At 38.8% G+C, this 27,542-nt stretch overlaps 2 protein-coding genes and 1 long non-coding RNA gene across 3 annotated transcripts; 2 read left to right on the top strand and 1 right to left on the bottom strand.

Annotated features, from left to right (window-relative positions):
• Nucleotides 1–7,390: 7,390 nt before the first annotated feature.
• On the top strand, nucleotides 7,391–15,626 carry LOC131787097 (uncharacterized). Its single transcript, XR_009340435.2, has 4 exons — nucleotides 7,391–7,642; nucleotides 8,693–8,778; nucleotides 10,334–10,409; nucleotides 11,722–15,626. It is a non-coding gene; the product is annotated as an uncharacterized lncRNA (long non-coding RNA).
• LOC131787096 (homeobox protein GBX-1-like) lies at nucleotides 9,568–10,978 on the bottom strand. Its single transcript, XM_059104176.2, has 2 exons — nucleotides 10,605–10,978; nucleotides 9,568–10,251 (listed from the first exon to the last, which is right to left on the bottom strand). The coding sequence occupies exons 1-2, from the start codon at nucleotides 10,867–10,869 to the stop codon at nucleotides 9,863–9,865; spliced, it is 654 nt and encodes a 217-aa protein (XP_058960159.1). The 5' UTR covers nucleotides 10,870–10,978; the 3' UTR covers nucleotides 9,568–9,862.
• Nucleotides 15,627–20,684: 5,058 nt separating the features above from the next.
• LOC131787124 (homeobox protein engrailed-1-B-like) lies at nucleotides 20,685–24,129 on the top strand. Its single transcript, XM_059104218.2, has 2 exons — nucleotides 20,685–21,217; nucleotides 22,929–24,129. Exons 1-2 carry the CDS (start codon nucleotides 20,917–20,919, stop codon nucleotides 23,258–23,260), a joined length of 633 nt encoding a protein of 210 aa, XP_058960201.1. The 5' UTR covers nucleotides 20,685–20,916; the 3' UTR covers nucleotides 23,261–24,129.
• Nucleotides 24,130–27,542: the final 3,413 nt, after the last annotated feature.

Below are 27,542 nucleotides of genomic sequence, written 5' to 3'. Positions count from 1 at the left end.
TGTCAGTCTCTAACCTTCGTCGTGCTTTTACACTTAACAAGCGAATCACGCTAAACTACGCAGAGCGGAGTTCGCACACTAAATAGATACCTTCGCGATGTTCACGCTTTACAAATTGACTTTCTATCTTAAATTTCAGTCCAGTTCGGGCAAAACAAAAACAAGATTGACAATATAAAAATTATGATAAACTTACTGACAGAATTAAAATCGTACTAGAAAAGATATCTTGTAAGAAAATAGTCCTTGAGGGCTGTTGCATAACAGCAGAATAGACACAAAATTCGGAGAAGAAAGGGCGTACCCAAGGTACCGCCCCTAAAAGAGCTATGTGCTAGCCGCATAAGTTATCTAATTACAAATTCAGTGCGGAAGATGAAAAGTACTATATGTTTAAACTTTAAGTCACCTCTAAGTAGGAGGTGTCGAGCGCGCTAAATTATACCTGTAAGATAAGACCGCCAAAAGGAATAAGAAATGATCAACTGGCTTATTATAATGTTTACTGAGTAGCTTATGCTAATATATTATATGCATTTATTTTCACGTTCAAATAAGTCAAAAATCACCCATAATGAAAATTCTCGCTAGGTGCCAAATTTGTCTTTTATCAGTATACAAGATGGTTTCACAAAATTTTTGACCGAGTTTTTGTTCATTGTAGAGTGTAATGAAACTAGGTCTGTGCGGATATTAGAAGCTAATTTAGTTTTACTCATCGTAAACAAATGAAGCTCATGCTTCTAGTGTAAGTCATGTTTGCTCTGCTCGTAAACCGTAGGTAATGTTAGTATTTAAGGTTATAAAGTAACTAAAATGATCATTTTAATTAGTATGTAGAATGTGAATTTATAAAGATACAAAATAAAAATGAATAAGGGATGAACTCGCTTTCAGAATATTTGCAGAAGACACGAATGTTTTTGGTTTAGCACGTGATCACAGGAGCTTCTAAGGACTGATTAACACTGATCTGATAAAGATCAAACTTTGATGAGGTGCTGTCGATTAACGTATTAACAAATCGCCCTGAAGTGATTGTGTTTTCTTCGATTTTGAACTACATTTTTTAAGCTGAGACAACAACTAGCCAAATAGAGCATTGCAGAAAAAAAACTATTTTAGTAGACCCTCGTAAAAAAAGGGATCGATAACCAAGGCCTTATCCATGGTCTCTATAGAGACTAAAGAGGACCTGGAAGAATTTAACGTAAGAGTTGCCATCATGTTCTGCAGGGTGTACACTGGTCTTTATTTAGAATGCTATTTTCTATGCAAAGACAAATTAACCTCTAATTAGGTTTGTTTCCTGCTAAGATTTATCATTCAAGTTATAGACTGAGGGGCAAGCTTGAGAAATGTTTAGAGATGTATCTAAGACCTACGTCCCAGACAAAGACAAACCATCAAAATACCCGCTATGAAAATCGCGTTGAGTCCAGAGATTGTCCGTATTAAAACATTTTGGTGAACTATTCAAAAAATGTCGTGAACATCGCAAATGGTTTTCGGCGCTACATTCCAACGCACTTAGTCTGTTAGAAATACATTTTTATTACATGATATTTTACTTATAGAATTCAAGGACATCTGAAATCATCTTAGTCTTTTTTGGGACAAAAATCAATTAATTTGTCTATATTTAGTGAGCGCCTTTTCATTACATGTGTTAGTTCCATAAAAAAAGCATGAATTTGATTCTTTGCTCAATACAGTTGTTGCTTTAAGAACTAATTAGGTAATCAATTTAGAGCTGTAAGTACCTGTAGGTACTTTCCCTTCTTGCAATACGTACAATGAATCTATGCGTACAATGTACCTACCCTGGATGGGTTTAGCTATCAACTAAGCAACAACAGCTTATTAAGTAAGGAAGTATCCGTAAAGGAAAGCTTAGGTGAAACCTTATCACTTTTATCACAGGCAAATGATCTTGAAGACAGTCATCAGTTAGTTTAAGACGATTTATCAGTATGAAAGTGAAGAATACTTCACCGATCTTCACGTTCTGATATGAGGAGACTCCGCCTCTAAAAGAGTATAAACTGAGTAAATTATCACGATTTTAAAATTTTTTGTTTAAAGTGCACCCCAGAACCTATTTTAGTAAAAACAACAACAACGACGACTCCTTGAGTGAATATCTCGCCCATCTAGAATGCTACATGTGACCACTTTTGAGACACCCCTAAAACAGTGAGTAAGTCAATTCTAAAAAACTAAAGCACACAGATTATCTTAGGCCGTCTTTTTGCAGCAAAAAAAGAAACTACGATAAGAGAAAATTTAAAAAAAGAAAATTACAAAAAAAACTTTTTCTGGCTTTGAAGAGCAAGATTCTTTGAGGGCTTAAGCTATTTCATGAATTTCCACTGTTGGAAACAAGTGTATGAATTCTGAAGCAGACTGCCCTCATGCAGAGGGAACCTCTTTTAAGAAAAAAATAATAAGACAGATAATGAACGGCCGTCGGAAGTGTCTACTTACGGGACCTATTTTGGTTAAACAGATTTTCCTCAGGGCGTTTAATATGAGCTTGAGAAATAATGTTTGTCAAACCTTCGCCCTCCGGAAAGATTCATTTATCTAGAAGTGAGATCCACTGCTCTATCCAGTAGTTGTTTTGAAGAAACTGTTTCGTTGGCGTGCCCGGAAACGGCGGAGGTCTGGGTACGGGCTAAACGTATATCCCTCTCTTGTTCTTTCATCCTCTCTTCCATAGGTCTTCCCGTTTCACCAATGTAGATTTTGCCGCATTCACAGGGAATCCTTTAAACCACGCTGTCCTGTCTACCTGGATTGACAGTGTCCTTTGGTCGTACTAAATGCGATCCAAATGTCGTGTCGGACTTGAACACTGCGCGGATGCCTCAAGTTGTTGTTGTGGGCAATAGCAGGAGCGTGATGGGCTCCTGGCAATGGCAAATATCCCTTTATAACCATTTTCACTTAACTCAATTAATTTTTTGGTCATTTTTAGCTAAAAACGTGTTTTGTTTACCGCTCCTTCGCTCACAACGCACCAGCCAAACAACTTGAAGTCCATCACGTACTATGACATCGTCTTCATCGTTCGTTGCGCGTCAGTAGGCACATAAAGCCGTCACATTGTCCGCCCAACTCCATCCCCCCTGTCGCGTGCCGCCTTGGCCACATTCCAGCTCTTCCACCCCGCTTTGCCTCTCTTTTGACAGTCCTTCTCCAAGTGGTCTTTGGTCTCTGGTGTCCACCCCAATGCCTTAAAACAGTCGTTCACACCCTCTTTCCTGAGTACGTGTCCTAACTAGTTCCACTTTCTTCTTCGCACCTCGCAGCTAATTTCATTGATCTCTGTCATTTCAGCTACTATTTGTCATTTTTTGCTGCATTCTATTCCTCAGTATCCGTCTTAGGCACTGACATTGGAAACTATTCAGTTTTCTTTCATCGGTCTTTTTGATGATCATCAGTCGGACTAAAGTCTTGAATACGCGTATCTTACTTCTCCTTCCGATTCCTCTGGCTGCTCACATTCTGTTCCTAATATCTTTACTGCCTCCACCTTCCTTGTCCACAATAGCTCTAACAGTACGCAAACTCTTCGACATCTTCCACTTCCTCACCATTCACCCCAATGCCCTCCCTGTTCCCAGCAAACTCAGTTCTCAGTGTCTTGCACTTTCTCGCATTAAATTTAAGGCCTTCTCTGGCTGCTTCCTTCGTCAATCCCCCAGTCTTCTAACGCAAGTCATTAGATGAAAGTCGTGCCATGTCGTCCGCAAATTCAAGATCCTCCAACACTGTTGTTAAATTCCACCGTATCCCTCCTCTCTTCTCTGCTGTTGTCTTCCTCATGATCCAATCCATGGCCCGTTAGAATAATAATCCTGACATTACACAGCCCTACTTTACTCCCGACTTAATCTTGAACCAGTCTGATATCTCGCATCTGTCGATTACTGCGCATTCAAACTGCTCGTATATCTCTACTATCACTCTCACCGTGTATAGAGGGTCTCAATGGGGTGATGGCTTTTACGGCTATCGGTTAAAATTCTGGCCAATTTTCGGCTAACGGTTAACACCTTTCCATTGTTTCCACCAGAGATATTTTTTACGGTTAACTTTTTTTACGACTAACGGTTAAAATTTGTCAATTTTTACGTCTAACTGCTAAATATTTTGGCCGTTTTACGGCTAACGGTTAACCCCATTGGGACCCTCTGTATAGACTCGTCCTCCATTGGTTGCCTGCTCTAAGATGTTTCCTAATATAAACATCTGTAACCTGCTCTTCTCAAAGCTTCTTGTCTACACGTTCCTTGATCCGTTTTAGCAGCATCTTGCAGAATATTTTACTGATGATGGGTAGCAAAATTCACTCCTCTCTAGTTGTTGCAGCCACGCAAATCATCTTCCTTGAATATCGTGACATTAGTCTCTTCTTCCACACCTCCGGCCACCTTTCAGTTTCCCAAAGCCTATACTTGAGGTGTATTCCATGTCAGCTCTCAGTAGGTCTGAGCCCACTTCATCTACTCCAACCGCTTTCCCTGGCTTTGTCTTCCTCAATGCTTCCTTAACTTCCTGTATTTGCCATCTTCCTACACCCATTTCCTCGATCTCCTCCAGTTCTTCTATTTCATCTTCTTCCACTGGATTTGTTGGGTCGTCTCTATTTAGAGTGCCTGTGACACGAAATTTTTTTCTTTTGCATTCTCTGGTCGATAGCTCTATTTAAAATAAAGTGCAAGCCCTCTCCTTAGCTGACCGATATTCTTGAACATTGCGAAACCTCTGGCGGGTACTTGCATAAACACAAGCTCCAAGGGGCTGCGTATTCTCCTAACCTAGGTTTCCGATAATCCATCCCACGAGCCATCAGTTCCCCCCTGATCTCAAGAAATTAAGAGTAGCCACAGTAGCAGTGTCATTCTGATAACAGTAATGCAACGAAGCAAATAAAGAAACACAAATTTTATTAAATTAGGTGGTAGCGAATCCAAGGGCTCTCAGCCCATGAGTAAAATCGGTGCATACGAAATATTAATTTACAATACTGATGTCAGTTATTTGCCATTGAGTGAAATGGGTCATACGGCAATGCTGCACTTAAAACTAAAGAAGTTTTTCTCAATTAAAATTCCTATTTGAGATTAACTTGATGACCATAAACTCACTCGTTTTCTGTTTGACCGGCGCGACGACGATAACCTCTGTCTTTGAAATTTTTTGAGAAAACGAGCAACTTGCAGTGAAACTACTCGATGACTTCTCAGCGAAAAATCATCGTGCCTCGTGATACGGCTGATTCTTTCGTCAAAAGTTAGCTTTTGGTTTGCAAACGAAATTACTCTACAGCAACGAAACTCTACAGAGCACTGACCAAGGGGAACCTTAGCCTCACTTGCTTCGAAGGAATAAAATATTATGGCAACAGAAACGAACAACCATTCTTATCATAGATTTCGTCACAGAAAACAAAACACAAACGCAACAAACTAAACATTCAAACTGAACTCTGCAGGTGAGAAACCGTCTCTGTCAGTCTTCGTGGAAATCTTCGTTTAATGCACCGAGGGTTAAGCCGTACTCGCAACTTCTATTTCTCCTTTACTACTTAAGTACGATGTATCCCAACCCTCTGCAAGCTCGCCCCATGAAGTGTTGCGCGTTCTCCCCCCACCTTCACCAGTTCATCCTCAAATCGTTCAACTCGTTTCTAAAATACGAAAGAATCTCAGTTAGGCCTTCCATTGATGGAAGTGCTCTAAAGACCAGGTTAAAAGGCCGTTTAAGTCCACACAAACTGTCAAAGTATTTTAATCGAAGTGCGTGTCTTGATTTCCCTGATCTCAACATAACTCTGCGCGCTTGGCTTTGATAAGGGAAATAGGGCGAGACAAGTACGCAAAGTTTCAACAGTAACTAAGGCCCCTGAAAGCCCACTAGGTCGGTACATTTTATTTCCAATTACACCACCTACTTTACTGGATCGGGTGAAGTTGCTTAAAGTGACGACCAAATGGGTGTTTGGGTTAAGAAACCTCGAGCTTGTTTAAATATTTTCCTATTAGCCGTTCTTGCTTGTGCCAGGTCTCATTATGGTTCGAGATGAACGAAATGTGTTGAGCAAAGATCCGTTGACGGCCCCTGACGGCCCCTGACGGCCCCTGACCTCACTGGACAGATGGTCCGGGTGAATAATTATTCTCCACACCACATGATCCAAAAAAATTGTAAAAATTTTAGATAGAGGTTCAAAGCAAGTGGTTTTCTTTAAAGATGTTTTCTATTTTGATATGGTGTCTTCTCTTAATGCAATTAAAAAAGCAGCAGAATTTTATGATCTTAGTTGATTCTAAGATTCTTATTCTACTCCTAGCAGCCATATCCTCTTCCTCTATTTCCTCTCAGGAAATTTTCCTAAAAACAGGTTAATGATTGTTGGGTAAGGCTTTCGACAGGAAGGTACTTGATGTTCAGTTGCCCACTTCCCTTGAGAGAAACCTGTGAAATTTCAAATGAGCTGTTGTCCGTGGCTTTCCAAATTTTTCTTATTTCCTTCACTTGAAGCCTCATCAGTTTGTTATCTTTAATAGGAATTGACGAAGAGCTCAGTTAGTAAAATTATCGCTTAACGGTTTGCGTACCGTATTTCTTAAAAAGGAGTTCAAATTATGTTTTTTTGTGGGGTTTGGTGTACTAATTTGCCTACCAAGGTGAATGGTAATTGGTTAGAGGTGACCTTGTCTGAAAGGCTAATCAAATGACAGTATTTTCACCTGCAGTCCTACAAAGTGTGAAGTGTCCTACTGCATGGCGCCTGCGGGTCTGCTCGAACTAACAAGGTAAGACACCAAGGTGACAAGTCTTTAGAAGAATTCATTACGGATTCCTATTTTCTCTGTGTTCCCAATTCTTTCTCTCGTTTCATCATCAGTAGGCCATATAGAAACCAGAAACAGTAGTGATTACTTCTAAACCCAAAGTTGTGTCTCTCGTTCGAACGAACGGCCACTCTCATTCTAACAACCAGCGTGAAATACGACGACGTCGGACATAGATGTCTAGAAATACCTGAGTGAGACGCTTAAATCATTTTGACATTAGTTATCATGCGTGATGCATCGCAGGAATAGAAATTTCATGTATTTGATGGCGCACTGTTGGCTTGGTATCACGTTTAGACGCAAAGTAATTTACATGCACTTAGAGTAGATAACATTACAAGTCCCGCAAAACGACAGAGATTTATAACCTAATCCGTAAATCCACCAATGGCGTGCGGTTTCCCTAAGGATTTCAAGCCAAACAACCTCACTCCAAAAAGGTGCCGCGTAATTAATCAAACTTGACAGCTTTCATTAATTATCGCCAACGATAGGCGACAATCTGATTAAATATCTACGCCAAAGACCCGCCATGACAGTAGAATTTCTTGAGGTGCTGCCTTGTTGCGGTAGATTGCTTTGTTAGTTTCATTACTTTTTTCATATCTAATAACAAGAGAGAATCTTCTATTCAAACGCCTTGTGTTGTAGTGATGAGCACTCGCAAATTAAAATGTTGATGTAGTGTGACTGGAATGGTGATTTAGCATCGAATGGATCAACGGAACGCCAAACTCGGATGACGCACTTGAAGTAACGCTCAAAATAAAGTAAGTACACCGATTTTCTATTTCCCAAGTTCTTGAAATTGACGAGTGAATGCACATTGCACTTCTTATCTTTTGAAGACACCTCGAAATTAGGTGTTACTGTGGGGGTCGTCGATTTCCGGTAACACATTTCCTCGTGGTACGTTTTACGGGAAATGAAAACATCATTATAAGGCACTTCATTTATCTATGGATACTTTCCATAAGAAAAAAACATTTTCCAGTATAATTGTCATGCTTTTTTTACCACATGTAAGTTGCCCTCGCCGCCTTCTACCAAACTATTTGGACTGAACAGTTTAATTTTGATTTGATTCTCCACCTTAAATATGGGGAATCTACGAAGGGTGATTTTTGCACAAATGTTAAATGTTTACTCGTTTTTGCTTGTTATCGTTTCTTGAAGGTTCTATTTTTTGTTTAACTCTGGTATTCGAAAATTTACAGTGGTGACTATTAATCAACCTCACTCGGAATTGTGGTTCTGGTCTATAGAGTTATAGAGCACAGTAGTTCTTCAGTGTTAATTACGTTGGAAAGTAGGGTGTAAAAAACCTTTAATACGCAAACTAACAAAGAAATAGTGGGCTCTTCTCTGATTCAAGAGGGCGAGTATTGAACTTCACTTTGAACTGATTATTTTGTAACAAACGTAACCAGTGTCGATTGACTTCGCAATACAAGAGGTCGAGTTCAGCCACAACCCTAGTGTATATGTGTCGCTTGAAAATGAAAATTTTGAAGCCCTTTAGCTGTCCTGAAATGCAAATTATTCATTATTCCACGATGTTTTATATCTTAAAATGTAGGGGATGTTTCTAACGAGAAGGGTAACCATTAGGGCCCAGATTCAAAGAGGAATTTGAGGAGAAAGCAGGCAATTTAGAAATGACAAACTCAAGTTAATTGGAAACATAAAAAGAGTTGTAAATCACTGCAAACTTTTACCTTTAGTTTATGTGGACATTGTTAAAAAGCCAAAACGAACAATGAGCACAAAACACTCCTTTTCTCTCCTTGGTTAACTTAAGTGTCATACTCTCATCCTAGATACGATTCAAATGTAACTTCGAAGAAGTGATTTTGGAAAGCAAGCGAGTCTCCGGGAAAGGAAACGATCTCCCTAAAATAAAGAGGTATTATTGACTCCTGCATTTAAAGCACATAACATGGCGATGATTCAGACTTAGACGGTTTGACATATAGATGGCACGTTAAAACTGTCATGAAAAGATTTTAGACTTACTACAGACCAGAACTAGCCACAGTGACCGAGTTTTCACCATTATTGTTGTAGTACATCCGATTAAATTTTTTGGCATATAGCATTCGCTTTTGTCTAGGAACCATTACTCCTCTCTTAAATAGTTCGATACACACGCAATAATATTTCCTTCCTTTAGATGGCTAGCACTGCTGCTTGGGTCGAAAAACAACAGAGAGAACCAAAAACTCATAAACACTCCTCGCAAGTAACCTTCGCGGATATTTTTCCACTCTGTTTAGAACCCCACCGCTTCAGTTTCTTTAAGTGTGAAGTGCAGATTAGTTCTAAATTGAAAAGAATTACTGCCTATTAGAAGATGCCATTTTCACACCCTCAAATGTTGCCGCAAGGTTTCTAGAGCATTAAAAAGTAGACGCGCTGGCGACTGAGGTGCGAAAGAAGCCAGTTCAACAATACACAGCCGGGATGAAGCAAAAAATCTCTTGTTTTCGTTTTGAAAACACCACTTTTGTCAGACGTACTTGACTGTCAAGCCTGTCGAAACAGCTTTCGGATTTTCACGTTTCTAGTAAAATTGGAGAAGTTTATCATATGTATTAGATGATTAATACGCAGAAGTTTCTGAATTGTCATAAGAAAGTGAGAAGCGAAGGGTTTTTCCTGAATATTCTAAGGTAACAAAACAGGATCAGCAGTGTTCGGTTTTTTCAACATTTAATAACTGAATGTGGATTAAGTCAAATCGTTTGTTGATCCTCGGGCCGTTCCTTGGTTTTGACGCTTACTGTTTGCTAGTTTATCAGAGAATTCGGAGGAACCAAACTGAATGTATGATGGTTATGATACATAAAATCACAGATAAGAACTCCAACAAAACAAATGAGGAGAATGCAGAACGAGCCAGTAGAGGCCAGCATGGCTTCCATACGGATATTAGGGCCACGATTTAAGGTCATCGTCATCTCTAAAGATGAAATGAATGAACGCATATCTCAAGAAATGTAGAGTTGATTTTTTGATCCATATCTGTTCACATGAATGGGAATAGGAACAACAAGTTTAGGAGCGTGAAGCTTTCTGTTTCCATGAGCTTGAGGTCCGCCGAGAGTCCTTACTCTCTTCCATTTCGCTCGTCTGTTCTGAAACCAAATTTTCACTTGAACCTCGCTGAGTTTTAAAGTTCTTGCAATGTGTGATCTCTCTTCCAGTGAAAGGTACTTTTTGGTGTGAAATTCTCGTTCAAGTTCTAACAGTTGTTGGCTTGTAAAAGCCGTTCTTTTCCGTCTGGATTTGGTTCCTCCCTCAGAGTCTGAATTTTGGTCTTCTTGTTCGTCCTCATCACTCCCAGTTGGTGAATTTGGACGAGCTTTGCCACTAAAGCCTAGTAGAGGAAAATGGGCATCAAATAGATAATAAAAGCAGTACATTTAACTTAATCAGTAATTGTAAATTTCCTAACACAGAAGCTTTATTGACCACGCAGTAAACGAGGAAAGAACCGGCACATGAACATCATAGGAGGACCAAAACTTCCATAAGGTCTGTAAGAACATAGCTTTTATAATTAGAATAAATGCAGTAAAAATTTCCTTTAGATAAATGTTGAATAACGCTGGATACCTCTCCTAAAAATTAAGTTGTTAAGAGCAATTCCAGCGTGAAGCAGTTTCCAACACATTCCTCTCTGGATATTGAATCCAATTACTACAGCAACATATAGAACAGAACACTCACTTGTTGGCGAGGAGGGGAAATGATCCATTACGTTCTCTCTACGAAAATGTTTGTCCAATTTTTCTTCCTCCATTTGAAATACAGAGACTGTCCTGTCCGAATAGATCCCATCGCCCCGCGGTGTGAGCTCAACCAAATTCTGCATGGCACTCAGTGGTCCGCGGCTTAAAATTCCTTGGCTGTCATAATTTTCTTCCCCTGTTTGCTTCGGAGGATCTCTTCTGGAAATAATCGATTCAATAGAGAAAGAAATCGAATTTTGCATTGTAAGTCGCCCACGTCTTCTTTGTGTTAATACAAGAGCGAACACACATTAGTGACTGGTGGAGTTCGTATTGTTTCTTATCGGATTACGCTCTCTCTGCTAGCAGACGTTACTAATTACAGGGGCTGAGATTTTTTTACGTCAGCCGGACACGTCCCATTGGTTGTTAAGTTGTCAACTGACAGGCGTGAAGAATAAACCGAGCACAAGGGCAAAAATCCTTAATACTTTCAATTCAGTCAAACTAATCAATGTATAATGAAACTTGATTTTACTTCATTGTGTTAAAAATTATTAAATGCTACAAGATATTTTCATTTCTTAATTGCCCGGGCGGTATTTTTTTTAAAAGAATTTTGCCGTTTGAACGACACGCTAATTACTCGTAGTGTGAAGACAAACAGATCCTGAGTTTCAGAATAATTCATTCAGATGCTGCGAAGTACACAGCACCCACACAGTTGAGCTTTTCCGCATCTATGACCTGACCTCGCTCTCTGATCACCCTAAATCATCGCTCCTACCATTAAGTAGTCGCGTATCAAGACTGAAAAATACTCTTTTTGGTTCTCTATCTTCAAGTTTGAAGCTTTTTTCAACCGGTTTGCCTCAATTTTTTTGCTTGTGATCTACTCGCGGTTGTTACCTAGTAAAAGGTTTACGTAACTGTCGACTTTGACGCCTTAGACTTTCTTTCCGTTGACACCTTGTACAAACTTCCGAGGTGGAACAGGCTAAAATAATGATGTATTATTTCATCAGAAGAAGACAGATATGATTTCAATTGCCTCGGTGGTCTTTTTAAGAATAAGTGCAAATCATTAAGAGTCTGTCTTCTCTTTCCTTCCGCAGACAGGTGGCCATTTCTATGTCTTCTATGGTAAATGGATACAACATCAATAACAATACCAACTTAACATAAGAATGTAACTGGACCGACCGAAGACAGAGCTCGAAATACTGTTGGTTCAGTTTAACAAGTCTCGAACTTGCAAGAGGGCCAAGAACGCGTGAAGAGGAAGTTATTTGAAACGACTGCTAATCAAGGTGATATCACCATGTTTGTCTGGAATACAGTGCTGTAATCCAAATATATCTTACTCACTTTCAGAAATCCCATAACTACTTTAATATAATAAAGTTAAACGCAAAGGTAAACAAGATGCAATCGAAACCCTTCAAAACCCGAAACCAAAAGCCTTCAAACTGACCAAACCGACCATCCAAGCCCTTCAGTTGTTGCCACTAAAAGTGTGAAAAGTTATTCAGTGAGAGGCGCCTTCGGGTCTATCAGCCTGTACACAAAGGACTAAATCTGATCAGATTAACTGGTTACGTGCTGATTTTTTTGGTAATTACCACAACTGATGACATTATTCATTAAATTGTCGTGTGTCCTCAACAGACGATGCCGACTTCGTCCTTGTGATAATCTCTTAAGCTGTTCCAGACCAAACAACTATGCATTATGCATTTGCTAGACTATAATGAGTTCTGTTGGTTTGTTCTGTTCAAACATTAATTGTTTGCAATAATGCTAACAATAATATTAATGATCATAGTAGTGGTCATAATAAAAATAATAATGATATTGATAATGATGATGACTGTTGCTAAGCCTGGCACCGAAGGAGATAACCTTTGGCTAATGATCCGGTCTAAACCGGTCTAAGGGTGAATGATAATCAAACATCCGTATGTTAGTGCAAGATACTATATATAGCATGCGCGAAAAGGTTCATTGCAGGAACAACATAACACAAACGCGGGTATTTGAGTAACAAGCGGACCCAATACGCGTGCGCTATAAACATGTCTGCAAATTTGTTAAACTGAGTTAGTGTGCAGCCTAATGCGGGGCGCCTGCTCCAGTAAGTTGCACCCCACACGTGCGTGATGTTATGTGCAGTTAGCTAACGAACAAGCTCTTTTCAAGTATCTCGTGGCTCTCTAGAAGTCTAAGGACTCGACTCTCACAGATTTCGCGAGAGGCCCGTGAGGTATACTTTCAGCAGTGACAGTTAGAGTCTACTCGCAGGTTAATATGTAGATATAACATACATACACTCTCGTGTATGTTGTATTTGTACCATGGCATTTACAAAGAATCCAAATAGCTTCCTGTTGGTAGGAATTTGTGGAAGCAGTGATGGCATTAGTTGAGTTCATTGCTGAGATTTCAATTTTGTATTTTGACTTTTCCGTAATTAGAATTAACCCAGAGGTCGCACTCTTGGAAGGAAAAAATGTGTTCAATTTTTCCTACTGCCTCTTTTCCTTTTCCTTAAGGGGGAGGCGGAGGTAGGTCAGGCAAGTCTATAACTTGACTGAATTTGTTCAGAATTGGGTGCAAATATCATTGACTAATAACCATGGTTGACTCCTTTTCGTTATTGACGGATTTGCACATGTGCAAAAAAATAATGTTTTCCCCTTATTCTTGATTTCAGTGTAATATTTGGTAAGCACTGATCACTTTTTCTCTTTGAAAATAATTTTTAGCTTTATCTCGGAAACAGACGATCTAAAAATTTTCACTTCGCGTTTTGGGCACTTTTCCCGATTCTCAAAGAATGTGGATTGATGCGAAGGCATGTTTGATTCACATGTAGAATATCTTAAATCTTGGATGTAGATGCTTTCCCGTAGAGGGACTATCACAAAGGGCACTAGCCATTCAGAATGGCATCAAGGTGCATCTAGAACCTCGAAACGATATAACATCTTCTACTACCGGGACATCAAGTCTGTTCAAAATTCTGTTCCTCACTTTGTCTTCAAAACTAAGAAATTTGATCGCATTACTCCTACCTAGCTTCCCGTCAGGTGTCGTATTGTTTCTTAAGATTTTTCTTTTAGTTTACAAATCTTTTAACGCCATGATCCCATTGTATTTGTGAGAACTTTTAGCTTATCGCAAGAGTTCGTTTTCACTTCGATCTACTTGCAACAATGACCTCAATGAACCATCTTCGAGAACCCGTACTTATGGTAATCGGTCCTTCGCTGTGTCTGCCTCAAGAATGTGGAACTTATTGCCGCCTTTTATTCGTAGAAGTTCATCAATTCCATTTTTAAAAGAAACTTTGAAAACTGGCCTTTTTGAAAAGTTTCTCAAAGAACATTTTAAAACTTTTTTTTCTGCCATTATTGTAAAGTGCCACGGACAATTTTTTATGAGTTGTACGCTCTAGAAGCACTCCATTATTATTATTAATATCATTATTATCCCAAGTTCGTCAGCTGTCAGAGACTTCCACATTCGCCTATTCTCAACGGGAATTTTGTCGTCGGTGTATCCTTTATTTTAACTTGATGTTTAGCAAGAAGGGTGGTACTTCGTTTCTGTTTTCAGCGGATAACAATTTCTGAAAAATCTTTAATGCAGTACGTGGTACGCTGTGCAATTTGGTACAGTCGTCAATTCTGCACGCACGCAGAAGAAGCTGGTGAAACATCAAGTGGAGAAACTCTCGTCAACGTCAACTTAAGTCCATCTGTCAGTCCGCAAGTTCATGAGTTGTTGCACTGCGTATTTCCATACTTATGGTAGCCCATGAAATAAGATAAGATCTCTTACCTTATTAATTCTGTGAGCACAAGCCGCACCCACTATGTGTTCTTGGTTAATGTTGACACGAAACGAACAAAATCAATAAAGCTACTATGAATAAATCTCTGAAAATGAATTAATAAGTTGTCAGTAATCGGATCCCTGTGTTTCCGCAAACAGCTCTGGGGTCGCCACAGGGCAAACATTTCAAGTTGCTAGAAAGAAATGAATGGCGAAAGGTTGTTTGGACGTCCAAAGAAATCGATTTTGGAGAGAGGTCAACGTTAGCGTTTGATCGAATGGATTTCGTTTCGAACTGATTCCACTGTTCAATTGAAAACAAAGTCATAAACTACCGGTAATCGTACATACTTACTTGAACTAAACTTGGAAAACGAACGTGCAATTTTGTAACGAACGTTATGATATTGTGAGGTATACATGTGATTAAAGGGAAAATACTGCTTTTCGCATGTAAGCCGAGAAAACTGTGTGCACCCTTAAGTTGTTTTCTAATTTGGTCAATCAAATCACGTGACTTACCATTTCACTAAATGACGTCACGGTATCCATATCGATATCGAAGAAAATCGTTAGTATCGTACTTGGTATCGTATCGATTCGGAAAAACTGAGCATCTGATTGGCTGAAATGTGTGGTGGCCGGTTTACATTATCAATATTGTCATCATTCTATTGTCTCGGTAACCAATATGACCGCCGTGAAGTCATGCAACGATTAACTCGATCGATCGAAGAAGCTTGCGGAATGTAAAAATCTTGCCACAATGCTACTGGTACTTTCAATTAATGAAAGTTAATTAAGATGACTTTCTTAAGCGAAGGGAAGCGAGATAAAATTCTGAAACGAGATCTTCAGACCGTTTAGACTTTCGAAATTTCTAGAAAACTATAGCTAGGGGAACGTAATTGATGTTTATTAAAGGTGAGCTTTAAGAAAAGGAAAATTTTAATAATCAGGTTCGATTTCCGCCGTTTTCTTGAATCCGGGGAGGAACGCAAGCCTCGTTAATGGTCAATATTCAGTGCCAGACAATCGTAGAAATAGAGTAAACCAGTTATCCTACGCACCTTATTGTCCTACGATCTCGCATTAAGGGTCCAACTTGATGGTCAAATCGAGTCCTAAAACCACTTACAAGTGGACCCTTCACTTATTGATAGGGGACCACTCATTATTTATCACCTTTTGGGGGGAGGGGGAGGGGAGGGTTCAAAGGATATTGGGGAATCACGAGAGGCGAGATTAGTCGCCATTGACAGAATATAAAGTGGGGGAAGGGAGGGTATGGAAATTTGATTGTTTCTTTTTACCTCATTCACAACCTCTCTTCAACTCTATTCCCTCTTTTAGGAGCCTGGTTACGCTGATTACTGTTTTCTGATGGAGTTAGTTATTCCTATTGCATTGACTGAATGTAGAAAACATGCATTTAAAGCTGAAATTTAATTTGAACACGCTCGGTTGTCGTAAAGTTAAAAAGGGAACCGCTTGCTGTTCTACTTATGTCAAACTTTTATACAATTCCCAGGGAAAACTAGTGACAAAACTAGAACGGAAAACGAGATTGATGAAAATTTTGTTTATACCAATTTGGATTAACAAAGTACAGTTAATTTTGTAGTAGATGATGACACATCTGTAGTAGTTGTTAACATCCGTGAAAAAGCTCTTTTATAGGGCAATAAGTTCTAGGCTGTACTGCCGGCATAGATTTTTGATATTAGTATAAGTATTTTTCGCATAGACACCATAGGAGAGGGGATATGAAAATTACAACTACTAATGGAGTGGGAGGGCGTTATCGAAATACTGTAGCGATAGCCTTACAGGGGATGAAACCAATGTCCTCTGACTTTCCAGGCAATCAATAATGACTGGTCTTAAAGAATGCAAATATAACCAAAATAATAATGATTAATTTGGCAAATTAGGAACAGAGAATACAAGCTAAAGTCTTTTAAAAGATTTAACTGAATCGTCAGAAAGTTAGGTTAGATAATGGACTCCTACATAAAAGTTAGTAAAGATGAAGTACAGGATGATAGAAGGCCATGATTACAAACTGAAAGTTCTTCACTTAATTCCCAATGCGTTAATCGCAAGTCAGATTTGAGAAAGACGGTCAGGTGTCTTTTGGTGTGTTAAAAACTTTCTTAGTGAAATGATAAATTCTAAAAATATTTTAAATCAAAGTTAGTTCTCCATTTTAACGAATCAGAATATAATTTGTTTTAAAGCAGCCATTTGATACTAATCTAATATACGTTGAATATCCCTCCTTCCTTCCTTTACTCTTTGAATTTCATCGCTAGATTTACTGATGTTCCACACAGAAGAGTAGTTTGGATGTAATAATGGGTTAAGCGTTACTAGAATAGAATGTGTTGCGGTTCACTTCATTTTGGTCAACAATTCGTTGACGCTCTCTCACGTTCACTTTTATGTGGTGAAAAACATAATTGATTATATTAAAAGACCTTAAAATAGAAGATCAAAATAAATTTCAAAAAAAATTTCCTACCTTGGGTGTGGGAAAAAAACTCAACATCGACAGATGAATAGCTGTTTTTCATTTAAGCGAGGAAACCTCTCAAGAGGAGGAGCGGTATTTCTGCAATTGATCTGGTTCGATTCTAATTCTTCATTTAATTTTAGAACGATTCCTAAGCCGATTGTTTCGTTGATTGTCATAAAAAATAGTAAACAGTGTTACTTCAGTACGCAAGCTTATATTGGTAATCCAACAATTTCGTGTCTTGTTTTCCGCCGTCCAAAGATTGAATGCATGAATGCACTCAGCAGTGATGCAAAAGTTATGTAATGATTTTACAATGCTTTAGACTAGTCAAAAGAAAGAACAGGCAGATTTTCTCTTCTCGACATTGCTGAAGACTTTTTCAATTGTGTCAGTGATGGAAAAAGGAATCAGCAAATCACGGTACATTACTCCGTTTCCTTTTTTGGTTTTTGTTTGTTTTTATTCCAGTTATTCGGCTCGATACAACGTTTATGTATCGTTGAGCTGCTTGGGCGACATTGTGCGCTAATCTAAAGTAAATAACAGTAGTACACTGTATTATAGAGGAAATTGCATTGAAGTGAGACTCGGTTTAACAATGGACCGGACTCATGTATATCAACTGTGAATAGGCACATGTTTGACATAAAATATAAATCGTATCAGATCATAGATCGTACAGAACGGGGTCACGTCTCACATGTAACGCTAGAAACCGTGCAAAATATTGCTTTCTTTCACGGAGTCACATCTCCTATGGAGCGAGCGAGGAATGTGATCGGTGCAAAGCGGAATTTAGCAAAAACAGATGTATCTGACAAGGATTAATCATTCATTTCCAAGGATGTTTGCAAAGTTCTAGTTTAACAAAAGAGTTAGACTGAACATTAGTAGATCATAGCCACTTTTATTCTGTCTTTAAGAATTTTTTATAAAACATTATCTTCATCAATTCGGTCAGTTGTCCATTCACGACCGGCCAAAAGGTTCCCTTGGCTTTCATTTCAAACCTTATTTAGTTATAGTTTTCTGCAGGGTGGACTGAAAGGTTACAAAGCGGGGACCAAGGATGTCCACTCGTGTTGAGAGTGTAAATCAGTAAAGGAAATCCTCCTTACGAGGATATTGATTTCTTGAGGCGTCACAAATGTGAGAAATTTTCCTGTGAAGCATCTGATGCAGTTTGGGGTAGAACTGCGTGTCTTGAATTACTCTATTTCTAAATCTTCTACAATCGTGGTTTGCATACAAATCTTCTCGAACTGACTGAAGTCTAACTCTTGGTTTTAGACATAGGTTTTGATCTAGTGTAAACTTAGCCCATGTTTAGTCTTCCTTCCGGATTACTGCAGAAAACACAAGTTCGTGATGGAATGTTTTATTGTTCTTTCCAACAGTTGTTTTCATAGTTGCATGGGTAAAATGACCAAAAGAAAAACAGTAACGCCTGAAGAGCCGTTTGTAATAAGTTGTACAACGTTGATCTATGTAATTTTAATGTATTTCCTGATAGTTTTAGATTAGAAATCACTAGTTTCATACCAGTTTATGGGTTTGACTGCGATTGAAAAGTTAACTCAAGTTGAATACCAAAAATGAAGAAGTCATGTGGCTAAACATGTTTGAACAAATCTGCTGTTATATCAAAATTAAACTGCGAGTTTCGAGCCTTAAGAAGTGGCTTCTTTTGATTGACGAGTCAATGGTTCACATCTAACTTAATTTTTCACCTTTTCATTTTTACTTACTTATTTACTGTAGGGGCAATGTAACTTTAAAGCTACAAATTGTTGGTTTGGAAGAAATAATGAAAGTGATCTTACAAAGCAGTACAATTTCACACTACGCCTCGAAGGTTAAATAATAGAAAGACGAATACCGTTTTTGCCAGCCCTAAGTTAGTTTGACTCATAGTTTTACTCGTCATTATTCCTGAAATGAACGACATAATTCAGTCTTTAACAAATAATTGGATGACTGAAAGGAATAATCAAGTGAAAATATGTTAATGTGATCGATCGAAGAGTATCCCATAGTTAGAATGCAATTTTACATTCAGAGAGGGAGGTAAAAGGTACAGTCCCCATGCAACAGCCAATTTTCGAGAGCAGTAGAGCTACCTGCCACTTGTGACGCAAATCAAACTCTTACCTCTGGGCCATTTCGGTTTAAGGACAAGGAGGGTAGATATCACAGAACAAAGGTACTTCCTTCCGGCCTTATTTCAAACGAAAACACTCGATCAAAGTTCGTGATGGAATGCTTTTACTTGGCAGAGAGATTTTAAATTCCATTCTATCAACTGCAAACAATTACTAAAACAATAGGAGGTGTGTCACCGCAGGGAAATGTACACAGTACTGGTTGGAGAATAACTAGAAATGAAATACAAACCAGACGTAAGGAACTGGTTTGTTTTTACCTTGACAAAGATTTAAAAACGTTCGTGCTGATTGTCACAAAGAATGACACGCCCACATGTTCCCGTCATCGGTACGGCAGACACCGCTAGTTGATGTTAAGTCCTTTATACCCCAATATCAGATATCTTTTTTCTCATATCCTGTAGTCTAGAGGGAAGTTGCGCCTGAAGATAACTCAATTTAAGTTGTCTTTTCTCAAACATGAGAATAACATTGGATAAGTAGCACAATACTGGAATTTTGCTCTATAGTATGTATAATCAGTTTAATATTTCTAAAAGTTTAAATACTATACATCCAACATTCCTGATTTTCTATAGTTTTGGTTTTCGGTTGAGACAAATTTATCAAATGGTGGCGCGGTGTCACCTCAGACACTCAATCGTGGTGGGTATGGCATGTACCATCTCTTGTTTTTATGTCTGCAAGTCTGAGGCGCCCGTGTATTAGGAAGAACAACGCGTTTTGTATGTGTGGTGTTTTTTTTCCGCAGGTTCCTACTCGTTGCAGTTCGATCAATAGATCATTCGGATCCTGTGCTTACGACAAGGGGCTCCTTAACGTGAACCCGAGAGGGTTTTTTTTTTAAATTTTGTAAGAGCAAATTGGAATATTAGCAACTAAAAGTGACTCCACTCTGATTTTCAAAGTCATTCTCAACCCCTCCCCAGGCACTTAGTAAAATTTTCTGGAGGATGTCGTTCAAATTACTACGATCAAAGGGTGGTCGTGATACTCAGAGTTCATGCTGAGAACTAAACAAGATGCCGCTGCTCCAAAACGGCGGGGAAGCCGTGAGCCGAACGGTGCTTTGCATGATCTTAAGTATTGCCATAAATTTCATTGTGCATTTATCCATCGTAACCCTTCCTGCTTTTTAGCACTTTGTTTTCTTTGGAAAATGATCTTAGTCAAATAAAATAAGGTTGACCTACAATTGTGGACTTAAATGACTGACTATTCGTTTCCGAATTGGATCGCACAATGTTATGTGCGCAATCTAAGATTGAAAAATTACAGATTAATCTGTCTCTGCATCGAATACCTTTTCAAATGCTTTGCAAATTATGATTTCCCGTCCGGAAAGTGGCAGAAATTTAAGTTTAACTGTGCTACTGTTTCCTCGCAAAGATGTGCCCCTCAGCACGAAAGTGTGGCAATGCTAGTTTGTATTTATTTCTGTCTTAAGTCGCACCACTTAACTTATACCACTTTTCTCCCTCTTACTAAAACTAGTCATTTCTCACTGCGCTGTGTGACTTCTAAAGTTTGTCCCAACAAGCGATGAAAGACTTTTCCGACGAAAGCACGGGAGTTCAAAGGGAGTGTAAATGTCTGCTTCCTGACCGCAACCTATTTACAGTATCTCAACGAGCCAATTAAGTTACAGTACTCCAGAGTCATAATTAGCCGGTTATCAAAGCGCGAGACTGGAGTCTCCAAACTAACTTATATTGGTGCCAAGCAGCCGAGAAGTTGACTGCTTGTAAGAAATTTACCTGGGAAGGGACATAATCAGTTGAGGCAATATGTCTTCTAGAGTGAAATATGGCTCGGCTTTTTCCCCTGTCATCCCTTCTAAATCCGTCTTAAATCATCCTTTCTCCATTAAAAACCTGCTCAGTCTCTGCGACGACCGACGAGGTGAAGACAACGAACATAATAAAAGATTCGCCAATCTTTCCCCTGCCAGCGAAAACACGGCAAGGAAAACACGCCCCGTGAAAGAGGGCACAGGTTTGAGTGCAGCACAAGGTAACTTCGATCTAAACAGTGTCTGGCCGGCATGGGTTTATGCTACGAGATATTCGAGGCACGGTATCCCTCCAGGTTAGTTATAATATAAATTAGATTAAAAGATATGACGAAGCCTTGAAGCTACGTTATACATAAGTAAAGCGGTGCAACATTTTCTACCTTAGCAGACTCCCATCGGAACTGCAATAAATCATGTATGACCCGTCTCAACGTGATACATTAAATAGCACCTTCTTGGAGAGCATAACTTTTCACTTCATAAACAGCTATCCAGCGTGCGATTTCTGAACTTGAATTAAATTTAAAAAAACATATCTGTGAAACGTATTCTTTCCCCAATTTATGTTTCAATCGTGCAAAGGTTAACTTCTTAGGGTAATGCTCTTTTAAATAAATACGCTAAAAAGGGCCTGCACATCTAATACACCAAACAATAATACTCGCAATGAAATATAAATTTATGTGGCTTGCAAACCTTTAGCTTAGGCCGTAACATTTTGTATAATGTTTGCGTCAGAATTTCAAAATACACACCAAAGGAGGTGAACAATCAGAGATGTGTCTTTTAATATAATACTAACAACAGGCCAATATCGTATAATTATTTTTTTTGAATGGTGAAGTGTAACATTTATCTATTCGAAGAGGAACTCCGTGAACCACTACATATTCAATGGGTAATTAGAAGGGGTGTTTACCGACCTTTTAATTGCTCGGAATCAGAACAGGAAAAGACATAAAACGAAATTTCATCAGATTTTACAGCTGCCGGTTTCCCATGATCTGATTCTTTGGCGTTGTTTCTGTAGACATTTTTTGGGAGCTTTTCAAAGTGGTAAAAAACCGTCGACTGCATTAGTCATCACAATTGTTTAGATGTATCAAAGAAGTTGCGAAAACGACCTCAAAGGTGCTAACTAAGTTAGCCAAACATGATTAGCGATGGCTAAAATTATCAATCACTTTCGGAAATATTTGGAAAGTTCAAACTGATTTCCTGAAGCGTAAAATTGAAGCTTAAGTGGACCGAATATGAGAGGACGCTAGCGGATGTGCTATATTTATTGGCTAAGAGTAACCTATAAGCATTTCCGCTGGACTCGTGTGTTCCCCACGCACACGCATACGAGCAATACGTGCAATGGTAAACATCTCCACTTTTATAAAAATACAATGGAACTTCGGAAGCTGGCACTTTTGGCACAATCTGACGTGCAATTTACTGACGTGCCTGAATAAACGGAATCCTTTCAAAATGCATTCAATTCCTCTGATTCACAGAAACCATTGTGATATTGATAGATTTGTCAGACTGAAAAAATGATCATTTTACCGTGACCTCTGATACAGGTGGAAATTGACATTGTTATATCTCACCAAGAGATTCTGGAAAATTTACGTCGGTAGCCGATGAGGAACACACATTACACTCAAGCACTGATTTAACAGCTCTGGTTCGTTGTCAGGCTTTGGAAAAAACTGCGACGGACATGAAGGTCATGAAGAGCAAAAAAAATGCAAGGAAAAGTTATGCTGATAACTCCCCAATCTTATATCTGATTTCTCAGTAAATGGGTACTTTCAGCTCTGAATGCGTCCTCTTCACGAACTGGAGAAATGCAGAAAATTGAGTTTGCAAACTCCTATGTTCATTTGCAGTAACCTGCACATATTGCAGTCTTTTGGGCTTAGTTGGTTATTACTTTTATTTTTCTTTTTTAAGCTCAAATATTAACTATTACGGTTAAAGACCTATTATGTTATCAACTGATTTAACTTACAGCAAACTATGCAAACCCACGAAGGCCTCGCAAACCTATCAAGAGACAGAAGCAACGGCCTCTTTTCTCGCCAGAACAGCTCCAAAAACTCGAAGAAGAGTTTGTCAACGAAAAATACATCTCCAAGTCTCGACGGTGTAAACTAGCCGCAGAAATAAGCCTTACTGAAGCGCAAGTCAGAACATGGTTTCAAAACAGACGAACAAGATGGCGTAAAGAAGTACATGAAGAGGACGACGATCCCAGCTGGACCACGCACACTGGAATGGCAAAATATGACGCTAGTGTCTTAACTGCTAACTGTATGATAGTACGAGGATATTGCTCATCTTGAAACTGTGACTTCCACACAGATGCATTTACCCTCATGATTTTAAAGTCCTGTTAGTCCTGACAATAACACTCGTGCAGTGCAGTAAACTGAGTAAGAAGAATATTTGTCATCAATAAAATACATGGCAAACCAAGGATTTCCAGGCAAAATGAAAGATAGAAGACAAAATTATTCGACAGATTATGCGTGTATTTTCGGAGTTTTTGAGCAAATGAAAAATCAGCTTATAAAATTAACTGATGCATTTTAGATCGGTAAGGAAATTTCCAGAATGGGAAATTAGATTGGCAGCCGTGATCACCATGGAAAGCTGATTATCCAGGGCTGCTGGTTAAAAATACGAGGCCTTGTACACGTATTTCAAGGAGGCGAGTATATTCACTGTGGCCGTTTTAATGATGAAAGTTACATTTTTTGTCACAGGACTCGGCTATAAAACTGAAGTGCGGAAAAGCACAATCTTAGGGAGTTCGCATCGCACCATCGATGATTTGTTTCACTCGAGTTAGTTCTTCTACCACGGTGTTATTTCCAGACCAATTGCTTGTCAGGTTAGAGCGTGTCATTTCGGTGAATTTTGTACATTTTAATACCTACATAAAATTTTTTTGTGAACGCACACTCTTAAAGAGGCGGTGTTGCGTTCCCAAGAAGGCTCTTGTGCAACTTCACCAACTCAAAAATCTTGCTTAACCAACTCTTGTTCTTCTAAAATTTAATTATAAGCAAAAAATTTTGGTTGGCAATTTTAAAAGACATTATTTTTAAAGGATGTTAATGTGTAAGAGTGTACGTGTTATCAATCGTGTTCTCCACATGATGGTAACCTTGCCTGTGTAGATTATCTATGTACGTTCGAAATTTCAACGTTACAACCAGACCTATTATTTATTTCTTAGTTCATAAAAAAATTATGCGTCAAGCAGATTAATAAAATCAGTCGTTTAACCAACTGAATTGAGTTTTTACTCATTCCCTCAAAGACCACCTGGACTCGATATGCTGATAACCCCCATTATTTACCATTCTAAAGTGTATTCCATTATTATTTTCGGGAGATTATTACCGTGAGCTTTTATTCATCAGATTCGGAAGTTCAAAATCAAATCCTCAGAGAAAGATGAAGCGAGAGAAAGACGTGGTCAATACTTACTTTCCTTTACAATTTTAAAAAGGCAGTGTATTACACTGATTTCATCATTTCCTTACCATGCAGTGGTATACTTTGTTTCCAAGTATTATGGTCATAACCGTACTCTGTTTCCCTTCCTTACCGAGAAGAAAAGGTACGTACTACTTCGGTTTAACGAGCGAAAGCAATACACTGGCCACGTACACGATCTTTTTTTGTTTGAAACGATTCATAAATCGTGTAAGCAGCAGCCATGCACAGGTTTCTAGCCAAGAATCGCTGTTGTATGCATCGTGAAATGAGTATGTATCCTTTGTTAGCCTCTGCATGCCGAACTAGCTTTCTAGGAAAATGTGCTTCACTCATTCGCTTGTAAAAAGGAAAAATGTCATTTCATCAGAAAATTTGATTCATCACATTCTCGACTGGTATATTAATAGGCCGGAGAATATTGTCTAAGTGAAAGTGTTAATCCGTTCCTAACCTACAAACGTTTATAGACACTTGAGTCAACAAAGAGAATACCAAGGGAGATTAAAGCATGTTGACTCAACAACACTAGGATGTCCTTGGATTATTGCGAGCTTTTTTAGTACGAGGTAGGAAGGCCAAAATATGTCATAAGTGTTAATTGAGGATACTGTGAATAAGAAAATACTAATAGTATGTTCATTCACTTTCTTTCCGCGGCGCGGGTGAGTTCCTGATCGGCTTAAATCTCATCGTCTGGTCGGTAAAGATCTGTTCTTCAACACTCCCACTAGCTCTTCTTGTAGAGAGAACACTGGAGGTGTTACTTTAAAATCAATTGAATTGTTACCTGCCATATTTTTGTAAGATCATCGTTCCCTAATGGCGCTTAAAGATTCCTAGTCAGTTGTGAAGGCGCCGGAGTGAAATCCAAATGTCTATTCTACATAGTTTTATTTCCCGCCTTTAACAAGATCTTGTTCAATGTTACCGTGAGTTCACGGTGTTACCGGTTCTTATCAATAGAAAGAAACGTAAAAAGCTTTGAAGTTTCTCCCAAGAGTTCTAGAAGTAAGAAATACCGAAATCGCGTCTATCTAGGACGAACGAGATGGTGTAAAGAAGGAATTGTGGATGATCTCTGCTGAACCTCGCACACGTGGAATGGCAGTGTATGACCCTGTGCTAATGCTACTTTTATGATAGTTCGTGACTGAAAACAAAGTGTCTTTGAGGAATATTTTACCTACTATTACATTACGGTACTAGGAATATATGCATCTATTAGTGGTTCGGGGATTTTCGTCTCTCAAATTCAAATTTTCAAATTTGAAAGACTAATGACTGACTAACCACCGGAGTCTAACCTCCAGACAGATCCAGGTTATCCAAGTTTTGGCGACCCAAAGCTGAGGGAGCCGTACGCACGATTGTTTAGTGGTCTGAGCACAAACAAAAGGACTTCCCAGACATGAGTGATCCCAGCAGGGTGCAGGGTGTTTTAATGCATAGGCTAACATTCCTTACGAGTTCACAGTCGCTCTTTTGGCACAACATATCGGGCTGTGATAACAGCAATCACGAGCCGGGGTAGCCAGAATTCGTTTAGCGTCTGCTTGTGACAAATGTGTACCATATTTCCTAGTGCTTTCGATTATGAGTCAACATACCAACCAAAACTAACCCTCAGTTTATATATACACGTTCTGACATTAATTGGTCTGATTACCTTGATCGTATCTAGATCACTTCAACTCATCTTGGACCAGCTTATTAGTTGTAGGTATATAATAAGTTATAAATCTAACTTTGAAACCGTAAGGCCTCTCATTTGAGATCATTCTTTAACTTAAAGCAAGGATATATAATGAAAGTTGCTCAACAAAGTATTATAAAGTAAGTTATCCTGGATCGCAGTATTCCTGTCTGTAATTGAACATGCAACTGAAACGAATAAAGTGAGCTGAATTAAAACTTGGAGAACCTGACATGGAATTAAGTATCAGACTTTATATTTTGACTTGCTTACAACTAGTATAACAGCTGAGTCATGTAGTGAAAATGAAAATGATGGCCGAACTTCTCCAAGTTTTACTTTCATTCACAACACTTTTGTTATCAGTTTGTTATCAGTTCACTGAGTGCGCGACAAAAAAGATGAAACTATTAGCAGCCGAGGCAAAGGAATCGACTTAATTTCAGCTGCTAAGTTCTGTCTAATTTTTCATGAAAAACGTTGCGCTTCCTTAAATCTCCAATGTCAGGCGACGGTGTTAACCTCACCCTACCCCTCTCAAGCCCCTCCCCCCCCACCTGACGAAAGCATTTGATCATGTTGACCGTGAAAATACGCCACATTCGATGGTGTCGCTTTTCACACATCGCATCCGGCGAAGGTTCAATATTTCTTTATCCATTTAAGATCATTGAAGGTCCATGCTCCGAATCAGTCACAAAACCTATTTCACTATTACTACTTCCTCTCCTTCATTTGCTTACAAACCAGAAGTGTTGCTCTAGAAATAAATTGACAGACATGACAATTACACTTAACTTTTGAGATGCTCTTTTTCGTTTTTTTTTATCCCTTTCCTTTATCTGAGTTAAAATTTGTTCTTAAGAGAAACTACAAACGTATGATAAGAACGTGCGGAACATATCCTTCGAAGTCAAAATTGATTAAGTAAACTATATTTAGAATGCAAACGAAACCTATCAAAATAAACCAAACTTTAACAAAGGAACAAATGTCTGTTTCAAATATATCTAATGAGTGTGCCCAACGGGAAACCCGCGGCTTTCAAGGTCAAAATACGGCAGATGGCACGTGCACCACCGAATATAAACGACAGCCCCATTGGAGTTTGTCTCTAAACCAAATAGCACGTTTGTCAAATGGGTGCCAATACATCACCACGTAATTGAAGGGTACGAGATAATCAATCGTTTTCTCATCTGCAATTAATAAAGCGAACTACGTAAGGGTTAAGGTGGCAAGTGAGTTTTTTTTACAAAGAAAACCTTAAAAAAACAGCGGAAAGTTGTAAAATATTTACGTTGGGGTAAAATTAATACGATTCCGGTGCTCGCACTGGTTTCGCAATAGTATCTCCTGTCGATGAACAAGTGGAGATAACGTTGTTTTGTGAGGGAATTTGATCTTGCGGATTTGATCATATC

This window comes from Pocillopora verrucosa, chromosome 10 (genome assembly GCF_036669915.1).
Source record: "Pocillopora verrucosa isolate sample1 chromosome 10, ASM3666991v2, whole genome shotgun sequence".
NCBI classification, from domain to species: Eukaryota; Metazoa; Cnidaria; class Anthozoa; order Scleractinia; family Pocilloporidae; genus Pocillopora; species Pocillopora verrucosa.
Note: the sequence above shows the minus strand (reverse complement) of the source record. Positions and strands in the feature narration are given on the sequence as shown.